Source organism: Dysidea avara, chromosome 9 (genome assembly GCF_963678975.1).
Source record: "Dysidea avara chromosome 9, odDysAvar1.4, whole genome shotgun sequence".
Lineage (NCBI taxonomy): Eukaryota > Metazoa > Porifera > Demospongiae > Dictyoceratida > Dysideidae > Dysidea > Dysidea avara.
The window spans coordinates 1,146,247-1,167,707 of NC_089280.1; the positions used below are offsets into that span (position 1 = coordinate 1,146,247).

General features: G+C 38.2%; 1 protein-coding gene and 1 long non-coding RNA gene across 3 annotated transcripts in view; one reads left to right on the forward strand and one right to left on the reverse strand.

Annotated features, from left to right (window-relative positions):
• Nucleotides 1-9,250: 9,250 nt before the first annotated feature.
• The window catches only part of LOC136265378 (uncharacterized), a 100,597-nt gene continuing 88,386 nt past the window's right edge, over nucleotides 9,251-21,461 (forward strand). Inside the window, exons 1-4 of one of the 2 annotated variants that reach the window (XR_010705487.1) lie at nucleotides 9,251-9,493; nucleotides 10,889-10,968; nucleotides 12,506-12,568; nucleotides 19,819-20,017. This is a non-coding gene — a long non-coding RNA (uncharacterized lncRNA). Of the gene's footprint in view, nucleotides 9,494-10,888; nucleotides 10,969-12,505; nucleotides 12,569-19,818; nucleotides 20,018-21,461 lie in introns of those variants that run through there. The other variant, XR_010705486.1, reaches the window with a different exon arrangement.
• LOC136265345 (uncharacterized) overlaps nucleotides 11,083-21,461 on the reverse strand; it is a 103,558-nt gene continuing 93,179 nt past the window's right edge. Inside the window, exon 5 of the mRNA XM_066060142.1 lies at nucleotides 11,083-12,146. Coding sequence (XP_065916214.1) covers nucleotides 11,199-12,146 — 948 coding nt within the window. The 3' untranslated portion in view covers nucleotides 11,083-11,198. The remainder of the gene's footprint in view (nucleotides 12,147-21,461) is intronic.

Sequence of the window (21,461 nt, forward strand, 5' to 3'; positions counted from 1 at the left end):
AGAGCAATCCTGTGCATGAAATAGGCACTCACGTGATTGAAATTCAAATTGCGGAAATACCCATGAAATCGCTTTCATTTCTGAATAGGAACCATGCAATGTGCTCCTTTTGTAAATATTTGTGTTAATTGTTCACTCAGACGTGGTCTGGGCCAGTGCAGGTGTGTTTTGTACTATGATGGTAAGGTAAATGCGGGTATTTCCGGACGGCGTACAATTCCGGACACTTTGGTACCTTTATCAAGCTAGCCGAGGAACGAAACAACGGATTGCCTTGAAATTTCTGCTGTGAATAGCTATTCTTATAGGGATTATAAAAATCGAAAAGTGTGTTCTAGTTGATTCATTCTTGGGTGCTATACACGAAGTGTCCGGAATTGTGCGCTGTCCGGAAATGCCCGAATTTACCTTATCGTAGGAAAAGTCTTAAACTGCTGGGCTAGTCGAGATGCTGAACCTAACGTACACAAACTGATTGTCACTTGATTCCTAGTGATTTTAAGGTCATTGGAATAGATTATAGTTGTATTTTCGGAGATTTGAATATCAATCACGTGAGTGCCTATTTCATGCATTGGACTGCTCTATGCGTTTACTGGGCGAGATAGCCGTATTGTTAGGTGTTTATAAGCTTCGTATCCTTGCTGTTGGAGACTGTCTCACTGATGTATCAACCATTCTGGTATTTGTTCGCAAAAATCGCGTCATGTTGGCCGAATTTCAGCATATAGATGGCTCAGCCAGATGGCTAACAAGCTTCAATTATAACCATACTCCGCATGCAGGTACTTCACCTAGTACTGGTCATTGCTGACCCACGGCGCAGTTGCTGCTCTGCTTGTCCTGCGCTCCAGAGGAAGAAACATTTTGTCTGTCGTCAAAAAGCTGCACAGATCGTGCTGCCACCAGAAAATGACCAATAAAATCAAACCACCGATACTTTGAGTTGATGATAGACTACTTGAACAATGTTGAGAGTGAATATCGTGGCATACGAAGAACCCTACGAACCGCTGCAGCGAAAAATCACGTGATTTTAAGACATTTGTATCGTTTTCTACCAGAAGAAAGTAACAAACTTGTCTGCCACGCTGGTGTTATTCAAGTTACACTTAGCCTAGCATATGACAATAGTTAGGTAGTTGATTGGAGGATGTCGATTTTTCGCATTGCGGACCCTACCTGTGGGATGAAACTACCTTGAAATTATTGTCTGAAAGTAGTGATGTTACCAATTTGATTGGCCTCACCCAGAATCTAGTTACCTACATAAGACGGAGTGACGTTCGGTGCCCTATGTAACCTGCCAGCCTATAATATCAAACAATCATTGGTAACCCATAGAGGTGGTTCATCCGAATCCCCTTGCTATGGGCCTGTTGCTAAAATCACTCTCATATTCAATTTCAGGGGTTTAATGATCAAACATTTCTTAGGTGGCATGTACATGGTAGGATGTTTACTATAAACATGCAAGATTGAGATAATCACAATGGAATAGTAACCCTACTGGTGTTGTGTTGAAGTCATTCTCAAAATTCGAATATCAAAAATTTCCTGGAAGTTAGCATGCTTTGCATCATTAATGTGTCATACTTTTCCACCAAACAAGCTTTAGGAGTAACATCACCAAGTCTGGCTATGTTTGTGTTAGATGTTTTGTAAGCTGTACATCTCACCTAATTTTAACATTATTAGATGTATAAGTATACTTGTAATGATTAATGTATTAACAAGCAGCAAAAGTGTGTGCTTTCAATTTGGAAGGAGTGTCGGTGGCGCTAACTACTACATTCATACTAGAATCCACTCACACCAACTCATCGCTAGACCAACACCACATGACCATTCAAATCCCCTACTAGCACCGATATTCCTGGGTGTTTGCAAGTCGAGGCTTGGTATCTCCAGTACTTCCCCAGTAGGTGAGGAATTGTAATTTCAGTGACCACCTCAGCCTGTATTAGTGGTAGTCGGAGATTACATTGATAGGTGCATAATTCACCTTTTCTGTGGAACAACATACCTGCACCTAGGCCTGTTTTACAAATAACCAATATCAATCCATTCAGTGCTGCCCTCAAACAATTTCTTTTTTAACTGTTATGTATTTCTTTTGTACTGTTTTGTATTAGTGTATTGTCCTAGTATCTTTTCTGTTTACTTGCATTGCTTTTGTATTAGTGTATTGTTCTTGTATCCTTTGTTCTGTTGTTTGTATGTACTTGTGGGGAGCACATTTGCAGGCCCAGCCCCTTGTCATTTGACAAAAATTGATAATAATAATATAACTAGGGGTATGGTACAGTTTAAATCACATGCACACTAGTCCAGCCCTGCCAACCCTCATGGATTTACTGTGAGTCTCACGATTTCACTATCAAGCTCAAGGGCTCACAAGCAGTAGCTCTAAACTCATGGTTTCTAATTCTTACGGATCATCACCATTAGTCATCTAGTGTCTAAACTGAAGTCTGCAGCAATGCAATGAGCCAAGGAAGATAGCTAGTGTCATACACAACACTCTCGAACAGACTAGTCTCGCATGCCAGATGGTTTGTGTGGGGGTGGAAAATAACCCACACCAACTACATATTTATGACCAGCAATAAATCCATTAAATCTTTCATTGCAAAAGCTTCATGAAACAACAACAGATGCTAAAATATGGTTAATTGGTGATTTCAATGCTCCCTGCATTGACTGGGAATCTGTCTCTTTCCATAAACAGGACACATGTTGCTACCCACTCTGCTCTCATTGATGTAATGCAGGAACATGGATTAGAACAAATAGTTAACCAACCAACCTGACACCAAAATATACTTGATCTGTTTTTCCTGAATCACCCCAATGACAAGTACACTGTTGGCATCTTACCTGGCCTTGGTGATCATGATGATATTGTTTGCGTCAATATCCAAGTGCAACACAATAAATAAGCAGAGCCATAGAGAAATCTACCTGTATCATAGAGCTGACTGGGATTCTATAAAGCAAGATATAATTTCCTTAACGAATAGTCCCGATTTTAGCTCTCCTAATAACAGATCCGTAGATGAGCTCTGGATGAAATTCAAGGATACTGTTTTGCACAGTATGAGGTCACATAATAATACCACAACAACAGCAGAATCCGCCATCACAAGATCTCACACAAATAATATTTTAGTTCCATTTGCAAGAACAGACACTTATCAGCACTCGTTTGGACCTAATGCTTGCAATATCTGGAATAACTTACCTAATCACATCTAAGAAATTGCCTCTATTGAACAATTTAAGAATCAGATTAATCAATTGTAATTGCATAAACCCCCTGTGTAAAGTCTTCGTTTGCGAAGTTGACACAGTAATAATAATAAATAAATAAACTGACTGGCATGCAAGACCACAAATAAACATCCAAAGTTGCTGTGTCATTTCTTTTCAGGGGATATCCCTGGGTGTTCCCCCGGGCTAACTTGATTGTAGTACAACTATAAATGTTAGGTAACAAATTTAATAGAAATGCAATCACATGATTATAAGCAGGAAAACAGTGGGGATTGAGACAAAGTCGTGAAATACTGGCTTTGAACCTTTTACTTAACGTTAGTGAAATGGACATGCAGTGACTGGACTTGAGTTTACAAGATCAGAACTCAAGAGGTGAGCCTACTTCATTGAAGGTGAAAGTGCTTAACTAGCTAGAGTGACACCATGAGCACCTTCACCCAGCTATACAGCATGTTTTAGGTATGTAGCATGTGTTTGGTATGAATTTCATTCATCAGTCTCTAAGTAGAAATTGATATTTCTCAATCCATATCATCACGTGATATTGTAAGTGCCTTGTGCTTTCAAATTATTAGTGACTGAGTAATGGCTTATAGTCTGAACATAACTATTTAGCTGGAGAAGTGAGAAGACTCCTGCGTACACTTGCTGTAGGTCTAGAAATCCATGCATATGTAGCTTAATTATGTACTTGTTTTAAATGCTATATTGATGCCCATAATATGAAGATGGGCATGTGTATGTGTTGCTGGTTTTGTCGCAGTTCCAGGCATAGCTTGAGGCTATGTCACCTGCTATCCCTACTTAAGCTATGCAGATACAGCATTCTAATCTGGACACCAAGAGAGAGTCTCAAGGTTTTATTATTTCCTAGGTTGGCAGGCCTGCTAGTCTTGTCACTACCTACTTTGCAAGAGCCTTGTATTCTTTCCTACGCATTTTACTGCTTACAAATATCTTCTCATAACACACTAGGCTACAAACAAGCTTGTGCCATATCATCAACACCACAATTGCTTGTATTTTGTAGTTTTGTACTGTTTTTAGACTGATTGATTGCTATACAAATATTTTAATTTATTTGCTGACCTACCAATGTTGTATTTGAGATATTTCCAGTAAACAATTAATTAAGTTGAAGTGGCCACCAAGAAAGTACACATCATTAGCTATGTAAATACTTGAAATAGTAATAAGGTTCACACAGTACACACACACAGATCCATTTGGTGGCTGTTAAGGACGGACAACATATCTGTCAAGCTACTATGACACCATGGAGTTGCTTTTAACTATGCTTAACCTTCTACTGGAAGACACACAACCCTCCAAACACTACAACTCCAAACACTACAACTCCAAACAGTGCTTTTATTTATTTTGTTTGAATCTGTACAACAAACTGGAAAACATGCATACATCTAATATTTGTCACTGAAATCAAGCCTAGATGTATATTTGTATAACTTAGCATTTTTGTTTATCTTTTAGTCGTTTCTTAGTACTATCAAGATTCATGTTGATTTGGTTACCCTGACTGTTCCAGGGCTAGGTAGACATTCATTCTGGACAAGTACTACACAAAATAAAATAGTAAGCATGTAATCTACATTACAACTTGTACATGTAACTAATACAGGCAACATCATGGTCCAAAGCTAGATAACTTCTTGTCTGCCACAGCTATGTGTCATGAGAGTTGATTTGCTGAAGAAGATTGACAAATGATGTATTATTTATATGTAGTTGTTGTACTGGATCTTCGTCTTGGTGTCATTATGTTCAAAGTACACCATAACCTGGTATCCAGCCCTATCATATAACAGTATACTATACTAAAACCCTGTAATGGTGCAGTGCGTGTAAGTAATTTTGTACTAATCACTGTATATCAAAGATCCCATCCCTGGTTAAGAATCAAACAGTGACACTACAAATTAGTGCTAAAACAATTTGTCTATTTTGTCACATGACACAATTTGATTCATAAACACACTATTTAAGGATGAAGCCAACTTTGAAGCTTGAAAATTGTGAACAAGGTGGCATAATCACACTGAACAATTCATTTTTAGAAGAGACAGAAATAGCTCTCAGGCTTTACTTTACTGCTTTTTTGTGGTTAATGCATAATCAAATAGTCATTTTCTTCACAACAATTATTCAAATAGAAAATTTATGTGGAGAGGTTTCACATACTTTGTTTCTTGTCTTTTGCTGTTTTTGAAGCTCATCAATTGGGGTTGTTTATCATACTGCTTCAAACATGGTGGTTCAAATCTGGCTCCTCTTCACTTCTCATCACTGCATGCTGTCATTGAGATGTTAAGTTAGTTTTGTGCAATATTTTTAAATAGCTGCAGTACAATTTTTGTTGTTTTCAGAATTCCTTATCCTCTTTAACTGGTACTATACTTGTGGTAGCTGTAACTTGACACTGGATAGTAGCTGCAGTACAATTTTTGTTGTTTTCAGAATTCTTTATCCTCTTTAACTGGTACTATACTTGTGGTAGCTGTAACTTGACACTGGATAGTTCTTGCCTTGAAAGAAAGGATGCACATAACTTTATTATATTTCACTGAACACAAGTATATGTATGCACAAAACAACAAGAATTATATCCGGCAGCATATCTAGCTTACACTGGCTGTGACAGTTCAGCCAGCATGCCTTTAAGCTTTTTTCTGGGTTACTGTTAACACACAGAGGTTTAGCAGTATCTAAAAATATTTTTCATAGCAACTTCAAAGTATACCAGTCTGTTGCATAGCTATTCTACGGGTGTAACTAATCACTGGACTGGACTACTGGACTGGAACACTGGACTGGACTACTGGACTGACATATTTTTGGTTTTTACACATTCTGAGGTTGGTTTTTACACATTTTGAGGTTGGTTTTATTGAGTCTTGCTAGCTAAGGACCTTCAGAAAACTTGCAGTCTGCTATTAAAATGATGAGTGTGAGGAGTGGAGTAAGCTAAAACTGACTAATTGTTATGCTCTACAACATTTATACACTTCTTAGTATCGTGTTTTGGAGATTGTAATAATTATAGCAATAGCTAACCAAAAATCATTTTACTATATTTGTGCTACCAATGAATCCTTGCACTAAATAGCTCAGACCCCTGGACACAACCTATCCTTCCTAGGATAATCTATTGTGGCTAAATTCATTCCTACATGCAATATACAAACTCATTGCACGACTGTAGGGTTTTTCTGTTATCATGATTGGTTCTTAGATGTGCTGGTTGGTGTACTATAATATGTGACCAAATTTATTAACATTGTACAAGAGCTTGCTACTATCTCTAAGACTTTATTGTTGGTTAACCATAACTAGCACATTCCCTGCAGCATACTGATAAGGAGTATAGTAGTATATGTACTGTAGAAGAACATAATAGGTGAAATCACTGGAAGTAAGTTTTTGCTTATTCCACCTCTCACACTCATCATTTTAGTAGCAGACTGCAAGTTTTCTGAAGGCCCTTGGCTAGCAAGACTCAATAAAACCAACCTCAGAATGTGTAAAAACCAAAAATATGTCAGTCCAGTAGTCCAGTCCAGTGTTCCAGTCCAGTGATTAGTTACACCCGCTATTCTACTGCATCCTACCCCTTAAAAGGGTATACATGCTAGTCACCAATACCTAGGCAAAGCAAGTGAAGAAAGAGCAAAAGGAAGTGGCAAATTGTGGCTACTAGTATTGAGACCCATGTTAGTGCCACACTGTGACATTAGTGTATCAAGTAGCTACCCAATTATGTTTGTCTTGTCTAGAAAGTAAGCTAACAAGTGGAAAACTGTGTGTGCTACCTAGCATTGAGTGTTACCCTTGTGTCATTGCCACGCCATGCTAATGACAGCTGTCTTAAACAGGACAGAAAGTAAGCTGACCGTAAAATTGTTTTGGCGTTGCTGACTTTCGTTTGGTGAATGTAGTATACAACCATGGGCAAGATCACAGGGTACCAGCTATTCAGTAACCCCACCACAGATTTCTATTTGATTGGTAGCATCAAATGAAGTATTGTGTAAAATTCTCTAGCTTACAGAAAAATCTCAATAAGCAGCCACCTCTTTTTATATGACACCTGATCACTTCTAGTTGGTCTCAAACAGGTGTACTTCATGACCTCATTAGTAAGACCACCTCATTATAGTGACCATGTCCAGTAGGTCCGCCAAAGTGTACTTCATGATCTCATTAACAAGACCACCTCATTGTAGTGACCATGTCAAGTAGGTCCCAAACATAGCTAAGGGCATCTTACTAGTAGTGACCTCATTAATATGACCACCTCATTATAGTAAACATGTCAAGTAGGTCCCTAACATATAGCTAAGATGTACTTCATGACCTCATTATTTACATGACTGACTGAAAGGTTATAATAAATATTTTAAAGTCTGGTTACTAGCACTATAGATAGCCTCAGGTGACTTTTAAGATCACTATCAATAGTAGATCTCCTATCAGAGGAGGTTGGACGCGTTCATGTGAGCTATACTTTAATTACATTCTTTGATTTGGTATTTCACGTGATCATCAATAGTCACAATACAAAACTGAAAAACGGTGGGGATCGGTGGGGATCATTAGATATTCAGATCATCCTTTGTGTAAGCTTCAAGGGAATGTACTTTGTTTTGTAATCAGTGCTTGAATTCCGTGTGTAATTAATAAGTTGCAGTTTGGTGCACACTACTTCACGCCTTCACATATGTATTCTATTAATGAAACATGAACAGTGAGTTATTCTGAGATCGTGATGTATTAACCTCCTCAACAAAAGGGATTTTGTGTAATTTGTTTTAGTGGCGCTTAAAGCACGTCCAACCTCCTCTGATCTAGTATAGTTGTTATAGTTGTAATCCCACAATCATCTTGATACATGATGTCACAACAATCATCTTGATACATGATGTCTCAAGCATGCAGTATTTATTAATACCACGTGCTTAATCTGTAACAAGACTAACAATGTATGACTTGTCTATTGCTGAACAACTTATCACTACTCATTCCGTGATAGATACCTTAAACACAGGCCGGGACGCAGGCTTACACAGGTGGCTGGTAGTTGAGAACTCGTTTCTTTACCTAAGGCCAGGCATCAATCATGTGCACACATATTTTGATGCTAAGAAGGCTGGCTATCATTTTATAGCACAGCAAATCTCATGTAAGTAAAATGTAAGTAATAGTTACTTAACAAGCTTCAGCTAACGTTTATAATAACAGACAGCTTGATTTAGAGTACTTCTTTAATAATGACCTACCGCCCACATGGAAATCTGAATTTTGGTGGATGAGAAACAAGCAATCAAGTTTTCCTGGCCTAACACTACACAACCTAGACAGGCAGTGTCAAGGGATTTAAGCTGTACCATACCTCTACTCAGTGATCGACAAAAGCATCTATGATTTATACAACACTAGAGAGACTGCTGCTTAGAACAATTTGAAGTGCTCACAATAAATATTGATACAACCATGCATCCTCTACACACTACAAGGATCTCTGATACTGTAGCCAAGCCAAATTAACTGCATGTACATCTGTGAAGACTTCTGTTCACAGTATTACAATGCACTCAGGAACAGACAAGTGAAACACGTGTTGATCTGCACACCTATCCACTGACAAGGTTACTTACATACCTCATATCCTATTATTTGAGTTCCTTCCTCACGTACGCCTCGTTAGAAGTCTGAAATTCCCCTCAGAGTAAGTAAAAACGATGAAGAACAAAGATCACGTAACTAGTCGGACTTCTAGCGATGCACGATGCGCTTGACGATGCGCTTAAAGTTTGTGTCCGACTGGTCGGATCTGTAGCAACTTCGTTTGGTAAACATGGTAACCGATGTAATGCTAACAAAATTTTGCCCTTCTCCACTAAATTTGCTGTAGCAGTTTTAACATGTTAGTTCGCTACATTCTAATTTATGACACGCTTAATTAGAATTAACAATTGACCTAAAATTAATGATTAGTTTATTCGAGGGAAAATTTTTCGCTGATTTCGCAGTTCTGGGTGTTATCAGCGAAACATGGAACCGGTGTGGCGGAAATTTGGCGCAGAATCAACCCAGTAGCGGCAGCAGCAACCTATGCAGCCAGCTTGCGGCAGTTGAAATTGTAATTGATTCTTTCTTGGACAGAAATAAACGGAAGGATTCAACATCCATAGCTTCAGTGAGTGGTATATGGTTATCAACACTACAGACCTGCATATACTAACACATGTAAGGGTGTAAATGTATATTCTGTGATAAGCTACCCGGTCCAAGGGGGTGTCACTAAGAACAACGGTCAAGCTATTTTCCCAGCACGGTCAAAGCTTCACAAGTAAGCAGTGTACGAAAATATAGCGAAAATAAATGGAACCAGGTCAACGGTCAGGACAAATTTCTGATGAAAGTCGATGGTTCCTCACAACAAAAAATTCCCTGCAATTTTTGAGTGGTGGAGGAGGCAGTACCCCTTCACTTTTGTCCAATGTCACTATTGTATCTACTTTTAGTCATTATCCAACTAACTTTGCCTTAGTAGGATTTGTGCTAAACGTTATACAAGAATGAAATACTATGAGAATCAGTACTGGGAGTGTACGAGATTGAGATACTCTAATAGAGCAGTCATCTAACTACTCTAATAGAACATTCAGATATAAGTAGGTGCAGTTTATTCAATCTGTCTCCATTAACAGATTATCAAGCATATGAGTCTAACTGAAATGTCATCATTTACTGATGTATCTACTTGTACAGTACCTGATAGTCATTGCCATAATATTATAGATTCAAGTACTCGTTTACCACTGAAAATGCTCTCAGATTCAATTTCAAAGCATTGAAATTTCAAATTTTTCCTGTGGAGTATACTCCCAGACCCCTCTAGTACACACATACACTAGGGATAATTTATGGTTTACCAGGTGAGTAGGTAAAACTGGTTTAAAGGCTTCTTAGCCAGCAATTGACCTGACCTAGACTATAGTATATACGTGTTGAGCTGAATCCTCAAAAACATTTAATAACTCATGGATGATGCAATTACACACGATCTTGAAATTTGGCTCATTTGTAGTACTGCTTGACCCACTAAAAATATTTCAAAATCTTTTTGTTCAAATGTCCGACATAATACTGATGGCCAATCAACCATACATTTCTTATGGGAAGCCATAAAAGTGCAATGTTCATTACATCTGTTTCCTGAACTTGTAATGGAGCCAAACCATACATGTGTGTTGTTGACACCTAATAATCTAGTTGGCTGAAATGTTAGCTCTCTTGAGAAAAATCCACTTTTAATTTTTAGCTTTTTTTGTGGCTACTAAACATCACCTGGTTCATGTATTCCAGTTAATGCTAAACATTTCAAGATTTGTTACATACAGGATTTTTACCACCAAAGTAGACCCCTTGGAAGGTATATATTATAGCTATATGATACAGGAGGTAGTCTCATTAATTATTATATAGCTGGAATCAGATCAAGAGAGTTAGTGACAGTGTTGATAGCTCCACAAGTATCTTTGTACAGGGAATATTAGTGATGGTTGATAACCACAATGGTGTCTTGTAGGGAACAAGGAATGGTCAAGGATGAGTTGATGATAGTGAAAGAAGACAACATCTTACTATTCTTTGAGGAATATTTGAGAGGTGAGGGTATTCACACATATCACGTGCATGTTACTATGGTAACGATCCTGTTGTGAGTGTCTGACAATTGTGTTATATAGTGACCCGGTCCATGAGATTTGTGTTATAGCAATATTAATTAGAAATCAGTTATAATTATAAATACACATTACCAGTTAGTACAATTACTAGTTTACTAACAACTTGTTATTAATAAGATGGTACAATAATAACATGTACAATGTATACAGTTACTGTGGCTCACATGAGCCAATCCATACAGTATTAGTATACTCTACCTTATCATCCACCCCTCCTACTACAACTATTTTGTTATCAGCTACACTAACTACAGCTGGTCCATATCTTGCTGATGGAATATGTCCTATGGCTTCCCAGCTGTGACTGACCTTGTTGAACATGTTAATGTCACTAGTGCGCACATAATTACTTCCTGTCTTCTTCAGTCCACCTACTGTTAGTAGGTGTCTACCTTGTATGCTGACAGGAGCTGAACGGCACCATGGAGTATCTTGTTGTGAACTCCACTTCAACTGGTGACTGGACAGAGTGTCCAGTGGAGCAGTAAATACTGCTGGGGACATGCCATCTTGATTCCATCCTCCTAACAGGTAGAGGGTGTTGTCAACTATTACTGATTGTAGCAAGTAGTGTGGTAGTGGTAGATCACTGGTAGTGTACCACTGTCCAGTACTGAACCATCTCTTAGTGGTACTGTCAAACAATTCAGTAGTGGCTAATGTCCTACCCTGGTCATCTTTACCTCCAGTTATAATAAGTGTTCCCTGATAACCAGCAGCTGTGGCTAAATATCTTGGTGTAATCATCTTGGTGTACTCCTTTAGGTGATCACCATCTAGTGAGAATATCTTGTTGGTCTCCTTATTACTTCTATCACTCCCTCCAGCAGTGATCAACTGGTTGTTGAGGGTGGTCATGGCAAAGAAGCCATAAGTAGTGTTGATAGGAGAAGGGCTCCATGAGTTGTTAACATGATTGTACACATCTATCCTGTGTGATGGTCCAGTATTATCACTTCCTCCTCCAATGTAGACCTTCCCATCACACAACACACCAGTGTGGCTTCCACCCCTCACTGGTCTAGGGGCTCCATGTTGCCACTTGATGTTCACTGGTCCACTGAACAGGTCTGGTGTGGGGGACTGGACCAGTTGTTCCTAAACAACAACAATAAATTAGTAATAACAATGTTAACATGTTGTTTACACAACAAACACATTAGATGAATGGTTACTATAGTAACTGGTGATCACCAAACACATTTAGGGATTCACACATGTTATATACATACACTAATAACAAGAACTATTACTAATAGTGTTATTATAATATTGTGTGTATGTTACCATAAACAGTTCATGTAGTCATATACCCTGTAGACATAAGGGACATGGTAGGGTATTCCATCACTCATCTTCACCCCACCATCAAGACACTGTTTATAGCTAATGTATTGTATATGTACACATTGTACATGTGTAGGAAATGATCAGTTTATTTTGTTACTGTTGTCTAGGGATTAGCTCAAAATGGCTAAGGAGCAAATAAGGAAGAACTGAAAGTGATGAAAAGAACAATAGTAAGTTGAGTATACTGTTTTGGTGGTAATGGAGTCAATAGTACACTAGTATAGAGAGGTTTAACATACAATACTCCATGACGTAGTTTTTCTGGTTGGTAGGCACATCCACTTAACATGTATTAGTGATGTACCTAATAAACACCTTGTAGTGAGTGTTAACTGTCTTGGAGCGGTGTGATTAGCAGTCACCACGTATACCATTAAAATATTATTTAGAGTTCAATTCCAGTGTAAATCCATTGTGTGAAGCCAGATATCACCAGATGTGATCAAACTTCTGCTGTATTATAGTAACACTTTACAAGATTGATTGTGGGTTTCAGTTTTGTGAATCTAACATTGAGCCAGAGTTGGGTCATGGGTTAGTTTATATTGTTGTGACACCTGGCACAATGTCATATATAATATTGAATATGGTACTGAATAGATTTAACCATTGGCATTATGATAACTTTAGTTTGTTCATGGCTAGTAAAGTAAGTACTTTAGTGTACTTGAAACATTGTATGAGTTTGTGTTGTGGCTCACTGTGCTTAATGGCACGACCACCATCAAACCTTTTCGCATGGCACATTTACATTTGGCCTCAGTAGCACCTTGTTATTCTTATGTAGTTTATTCATAATCAAAATTCACATCAAGTCACCACTGGGCCTACATTCAATAGTTTTAGTGTCAATATTTAAACTCCCTGTATTACAGGTATTATTGGGTCACTAGTGTGATATGTTATTAGTGTACTGACTGTTCTATTAGAGTGTTTTGTCATTGTTGAATGATTATGTCCTTACTGACAGGATGTGTGTAGTAGTTGTTTTGTTATTATGTGTGGTCAGTGTGTATGGATAATATAGTTTAGTGTACTGACTGTTCTATTAGAGTGTTTTATCACATTGTTGAATGTTAACGTCCTTACTGACAGGATATGTGTAGTAGTTGTTTTGTTGTTTTGTTGTTATGTGTGGTCAGTGTGTATGGATAATATAGTTTAGTGTACTGACTGTTCTATTAGAGTGTTTTGTCATTGTTAAATGTTAATGTCCTTACTGACAGGATATGTGTAGTAGTTGTTTTGTTGTTATGTGTGGTCAGTGTGTATGGATAATATAGTTTAGTGTACTGACTGTTCTATTAGAGTGTTTTATCACATTGTTGAATGTTAACGTCCTTACTGACAGGATATGTGTAGTAGTTGTTTTGTTGTTTTGTGTGGTCAGTGCAGCGGCGGAGGAAGTAGTTGATATGAGGGGGGGCTTCGCTGAGCTGACCCAGACTTCTTTCTATAGTTTGGTAAGGTGAGACCAAAAAAAAAAAAAAAAAAAAAAGGTCACAACCAGCTCACAAGAGCTTTCCACCTCACCAGCTACCATTTCTAGCTGATAAACTACATAAAAATCCTTACATAGCTCGCTACACACTGACTACTTTATTAGTGTGACTGCTCTATTAGAGTATCTCGATCTTTATCACGGTTTTCAGCCCCACTCCAAGAAAGATAATTTCGGTGTGATATCATTCTGAGGGGGGGCTAAGCCCCCCCTCAGCAGACCTAGGGGGGCTTTAGCCCCCTAGCCCCCCCTTTCCGCCGCCTATGGGTCAGTGTGTATGGATAATATAGTTTAGTGTACTGACTGTTCTATTAGAGTGTTTTGTCATTGTTAAATGTTAACGTCCTTACTGACAGGATATGTGTAGTTGTTTTGTTGTTACGTGTGGTCAGTGTGCATGGATAATATAGTTTAGTGTACTGACTGTTCTATTAGAGTGTTTTGTCATTGGTGAATGATAATGTCTTTACTGACAGGATATGTGTAGTAGTTGTTATGTGTGGTCAGTGTGTATGGATAATATAGTTTAGTGTACTGACTGTTCTATTAGAGTGTTTTGTCATTGTTAACCCTTAAAGCCGCATATTCCAATATATCGGCGAGTTTTTGTTTAAAGCATGTAAAACGCACAAATATTATAAGTAACACATGCTTAAAGAATGGTTTCTAAACAGCCAGCGCAGCCAAGCTTGTCTAATGATAACAACTGAAAACCTTATAACAATGGAAAGTTTATTCATTGGGCTACTTAGACAAGTATTAATAATTGCTGTGACAACAATTGCTCACTTGTTATGACGCCACGAAGAACGGCAACTGTATTTCCTGTTACTTCATACGCATTGCGTCGGTAGCTATTCATAAAAAATGTTTGACTCATGTGAGCTTTATGCGGCGTGATTTGTCATTGAATGGAGAATTGAATAGTCCTTACCAGAACTCCATAGGACACACTGTGAAGAAGTTATCAACCATTTTCTGAAGGTATGTAATGAGTTGTTTTGTATTTTGTGATAGCTTGTATTCATGGCAAGTTTTGGCTTTATGCTTTTGCCAAAGGGTAAAACCCTAGGTACTGATTTGTTCCTTTTTACATCATGGATAGAATGGTACAAATTGCATAACCTTACAGCTTACCGTATGGAAGTTACAGCGCTTTGTTTACAGTCACGCATTACGGCTGAAAGTGCACTTTTATTAATAATTGCGTGCGGATTTAAGGGTTAAATGATAACATCCTTACTGACTGGATATGTGTTGTAGTTGTTTTGTTATCATGTGTGGTCAGTGTGTATGGATAATATAGTTTAGTGTACTGACTGTTCTATTAGAGCGTTTTGTCATTGTTGAATGATAATGTCCTTACTGACAGGATATGTGTAGTAGTTGTTTTGTTATCATGTGTGGTCAGTGTGTATGGATAATATAGTTTAGTGTACTGACTGTTCTATTAGAGTGTTTTGTCATTGTTGAATGATAATGTCCTTACTGACAGGATATGTGTAGTAGTTGTTTTGTTATCATGTGTGGTCAGTGTGTATGGATAATATAGTTTAGTGTACTGACTGTTCTATTAGAGTGTTTTGTCATTGTTGAATGATAATGTCCTTACTGACAGGATATGTGTAGTAGTTGTTTTGTTATCATGTGTGGTCAGTGTGTATGGATAATATAGTTTAGTGTACTGACTGTTCTATTAGAGTGTTTTGTCATTGTTAAATAATAATGTCCTAACTGACAGTATATGTGCAGCAGTTTTTAAAGCAGGCATGTATACAGTCAGCCAAAGTTTGATATCAGCACCTGGTATACTGAAATTGTTTTCATAAAAGTGTGTGTGTGTGTGTGTGTGTGTGTGTGTGTGTTTACCAATGTTTGTCCATGTTTGTCCATGCACACTCTTGTGAGGAAAACCATAAGTGGTACAAGCAGCCAATATGTGAGAAACAAAAGCTAACTGAACCCTGTACAGTGTTATATTTCTGCATAAGTAAGCTTTAGCTCGAAAGTTGCTTCATTTACCAGTTTAGTATAGCGACCTTCACAAACTTTGCCATTAGGATTTTCAGGCGTTTAAAGCAGAGCCTCTAGGCTACCAGGAAAATCTTGTCTCTTCGATTTAAGCAAGGGGCGGCTGGCAGAATAATTGGCCATATGCTCATTCTACGGAAATGTACTACCAACAAATAAACTAGCTACATACTAGTGAATTACCATCAGAAGTAAAATTGTTTCTTAGATACAGCACACAATAGCCAATATAAAGCCAGGTTTTCTTACTTCTTCCATGTTGCAAATGGACCTCTTTGATCTGATTACCCCATACAACAAATTGGTTATAACACATTCATTTGGTCTGTATTTGATTAGTAAACATGACAGCTGAGAGCCACAGGCCCAAGGGTAAAGTGTGTTACAACTATAACCTGTGTGATTGACCTGGCAGTGTTTGATCTTCTATAATATTCAGTTATATAACAACAGAGTTGTTGGCTATTGAGAGGCTAAATATTCACAAAATGGATCACCACATCTGCTGTGATGTTACCAGTGTATAAACCAGTAACAGGTTTTCATATGTAGTAAACAACTATATACCCTGTGTACTTATGTCATCGAAATGGCACATCCGCCAGGGCAAAAACATATTCGTTCCATGGTAGGAATTTTTTTATAATGTAATACAAAGTAATCATACTGAAAAACCCGAGGAGTGCTTAGGTAAGGACTGCTGTTAAAAGGTAAGTTACTAGGTAAAAGTACATAACATACTTTTTGCATGGTAAGTTATCTGTTCTTAGAAAGGTTTTTGCAATAAAACGCTCGATACTTTTGCCCTCATTTCTGTCCAAAATCCCCCGTAAATCATCATGAAATCTGAAGCCATAACAACTTTCACCAGACCATGCCTTAGTGCACACAGGGTCTATACAATGTTTGTGTCATTTTACTGTAGTTCTGTGTTTGCAAAACACTCTGATGAACAGTCAGTGCTAATTCACCACATTACAAAAATTATGTATTTTATTAGAGTAAGGAGTATCCATGCAAAAATAGCCAAGCTGTATAAAGAGTGAGGCTTTCAAAATGCTGCTGGGTGAAAGAAGTTGTGAAATCAAATACTACTGATTAGATTTTAGCTAGAATTTTTATTTATAAGGTAGAAAATAAGTGAGGTGATCAGCCATGATAGCAGTGGCTCAGTGGTTAAGGATTTAGGTGTTCAGTATGAGGTCCCTGATTTGAATGCTGGTAACTTTTTCAACATTTTCATGTACTTTTTTGTACCCTGCGGTGACTGTTCTATTAGAGTATTCAACCCCACAATTTACAGTAAGTTGCTTATTTTTACCTTGTAACTCTTAGCTGTCAGTGTGATTTCTTTTAAACTACAAATGATTGAGCTGTGATGGTTAGCCTACATGCATACCAATTTTAACAGTGCGTTTACACTAGTAGCTCCAGCTCGGTACAGTACAGCACGGTACGGTACGCTGTGTTTTAAGTGTGCGTTTACATTGGTAAGGAAATAACTGTGCTGGGCAAGTTTATACATAAGCACGTGATGGCTAAAGTATCGTCCTACGAGATGCCCGCACCGTTTTCAAGCTCGTTTCAAGCTGTTGCTGTCGTACAAGTTACCAGCAATCCGTTTGAGGGACAATATCAGCGGCTACCGCTTGATGGAAAGTCCATTTCAAGTCGAACGTGGTGACTGGACTTTGTTTCACGTTTGGCCATGGTAGAAGCCATCATATTTACGTACAGCAGCAAAGGGTATAGCAAGGTTTGTTTCAATTTGTCTACCGTGCCGTGCTGTATTGAGCCAGCATGGTTGAAGTAGCAGGGCTAGGCGAGCCCGGCTCGTAATAGTTTGGCTTGGATTGATACCCGTTTACACTAGCAAAATTAAGCGTACCATGCCATACTGTACTGTGTCATACCGTGTCCAACTGCTAGTGTAAATGCACTATAAATGATTCCCATAAATGGTTCACCCTGTGGGTGTGACAACAAGTTGACCTATATAATGCAAATAATCGTCTATAGCTCTATGACTATTAATCAGATTTGCACCAAACTTGGTACGTGATCGTGCAGCAATATGTTCTTAAAGTGCACTAAAGTTCAACTAATCGTGCTGCACATTTGCATATCACAATGATTTTTGTAAAGTGTGCAAAAAGAATAATCTAAGCCCCCAAATTCCTCTTAATGAAGAAAGAAAAAATTAAGAAATTAAGCTGAACTTTGAGAGTTCGTATTTCACAATTGTGTTAGACAATCTTACTCACATTTGGTATGTGGGGTGCTGAAGGTGGAGGGTGTTTGCAGTATAGAAATGATTCCAATTTGAGGATGGAGCAAGGAGCTATGTATGTGTGAAAATCGCTGTTTCTTCCTGTAAATATACTCACGGTGTGGCACGCTGGCTTTCTAACCTGCACACTTCACTAACGTATTATGGGAGTGAATTACCATATTCCTTCTATAGAAGAGTGATGATAATAACTTTGACCAGTGTGTTTAAATAATTGTTGGCCACTTCTACTCCATTGCAAGCTGATACTGTTTCTAAGATTAAAATTTATGTGGAAATCAAGTGGAAGTGCAAATGAAAATGTTCTAGTACTGTTGGTCTGTAAGTGTCTGGCTATCAATATCACAGCAAAAGACCACCTAGTTTGTGCAACTTCAATCATTTTTTTTATTCTCTCGGTCATTATCTCTAGTGTCAAAGGAATGGATCACTAAACTTCCAGCCTATTGTGGTGAGTAGGTTTTATCAGTAGGGAGAGCAAAGAAATTGATTTTTACAGCAACTATGTTAAACTACAGGTGCTACATAACTTTTGTTTGCATTAGTCTACAGCATTGGGATTTGACTTACAATGTTCACAATGGATTGGCAAATCTTTCAAGGTATAGTTTAGCTCTGTAGTTACTTGTGTATAGACATATGAAGTAGTGACTAATATGAAGGAAGTTGTTTGAAGAAATGATGATGACTTTACTGCATTGTAAACAAACATATGTGACAAGCATACCATCGGGGCTACAAAATGAAACAAAGATTTTTGAAGATGGTATATAGTTTTAATCAATTTGAGTCTTGCTTTTCTGTGTAATGGTTCAATAAAAACCCTTATGTATATTTTGTTCACACTACCACATCTGACGTGAGCTCGATAGTGTGTACCAAAACAATATTCTGTTTTCACTGAATAATCATTATCATGAATAAGAAAACAGAAACAAAAGTAGTGCCAATGCCAACCACTTGGGATTTGTAAATGTGTGATCTCCATGCCAAAACAGCTTAACTGTGAAAAAAGTGCAGTCTTCAAGAATTCCAGGCTTTGCTTCAGTTCCAGCTATGTCCCACCTGTTATCAATGAAGAGCAGTATCCCTGCTCCCCTGCAATCGATTCATTCATTCTATGGAAAATACAGCACTGTAGCCATTCCACATGTTACTGCAAGTCTACACCTACACAGTCGTGAAGAAAGAAATGGAGGACAAAGGAAGGTCCATTATGTTAGTATTGTAGCTACTGCAGTTACCAAATAGGCACATCTTGGGCCAAATTGACATTGTACAGTGAAGAATTCAAGCCTATAGTCTCTTATCCATAGTCAGCTGGAGGCATCAGTCAGAGAGTCAGTTAGCAGGAAATTCAGTTATAATATTTATTTTCAATTTATAGGAACTTGTTGGAAGGGTGTCATTTATGGGCTACCCAACACTGCCAAGCTGTTAAGTAATGCTCGATTTTTGGGTTGGGCAAGAAGACCCAAACCTCCATGATCCCTACTATACAGTACTACTGTATTTATGATGACCCCTACTAGCCTGTATAGTTTTCTGTGCATTTGTAAACAATACTGATGTACTCACCCTTGTCTGTTTCTTTTGAGGTACTGGGACCACATGTTGCTTAGACTGAGGATGAACAGGAGGTGGTAGACTGCTCCTCTGATCAGCCATCAATGTAGTATGCTACATGATCGTAGAATTACAATATGGTAGAAGGATATTCACAATTTGGATTGATGTATGTATAATCTACAGCAATTATGTAGTAACAAGTGTACTATTCATTGACACTTAATTAGTGTATCATACAGTATGATAGTATTGTATAGTAGGGACTACAAAGGAGTAGGCGTGGCCCATGGAATAACATCACCCAAAAACAGCCTCAATTTTCCTTGACGATGATGAGGCAGTATTGGTTAGGTAAAACTAAGCCCAAAAAAGCTTTCAGATCAACCCAAAATGCTTTCAACAAGAATTTTAACAATTATTTATTTAATAGTATTTTCTACTGACTGACTGCCTGATGCCTTCAGACGAGCGTAACTCGATAACAGCTAATGCTATGGGCTTGATTTTTTCACTGTTCGACGTCGCTTCAGCCTGACAGTGCCTTTTGGCATACAGCAGTACGTACAATGCATTCTTCATGGACTTACCAGTGTACTCCTTTGTGTCCCATTCATCTTTGCTGACAGTGTAAAGTGTCAATTTGGTGGTAGCACGTGATGGCTTCCCTTTGTAATGGAAATTGCCGTATTTTTCATAATGTCTATTTTGATTGCAGAGGAACTTTTCAAACAGTTCTTGATTCGTACTGCTGTGTAATGTGTTGAACGTAGCAGACAACGAAGCCTAATGAATACTTCACTTTCAGACGATAGTTAATATAACCGGGGCACGATGTATATACTTAAATCCCAGTGCGTGGGAGTATCAAAGCGCCGCGTTGGGTTATAACAACTACCATACAGCTAGACAGAGTGGCGCTGCTACGGTACGATATATTATCACCCAGTGATAACTAACTTATCACCCTGTTGCGGAGCCACTCAAGTCTTGTTCGTGACATCATAATAACCGCGAATGGCATTGTTTACCAATGGAGCAAAAAGCCAAATAAGGAAATATTGATACAAAACACACCAATACAGCACTTAAACTAGCTAAATCTTACAAGAAAACTGTTAATCCTTTATACAATAACACTACAAGTTACCAATACGATAGTTTAACAAATGTCAAGAATAGTCCGTGACGATTTTCGCTCCAGCAATCACTCCCAATGGTCACTATGGTGAAGAACTAACTTCCTCTAGCTTCATCGTTCTATCTCGGACTACAGTAGCCACTTCTTGGTCTTTATTTTTCTCTTGTACACCACGCGACACCACCATACCAACTTCTGACGAAGGCGAGTCATACCTGGAACCACTGCTTCATAATGCCGCCCTTCGCTACAGTTTGTAGGCAGTATGTAATGTCTCCTTGTAGCTACAAAGTGGAATCTCCACACAATTTGGGACGAAATCTTGAGCACAGTGACAGAAACTCAAACCAGAACTTAATTTACTATCTGTAAACTTCTGCGCACTCCCGCGCACTGAGATATAAAATAGTTATATCCTGTATACTCGGATGATATTGTTATTACATTCTCTCCTCGGCTCTGCCTCATGTAATAACAATGATACCACCCTCGTAACGGGATATAACTATAACATATGTATAAAATATAGTCATC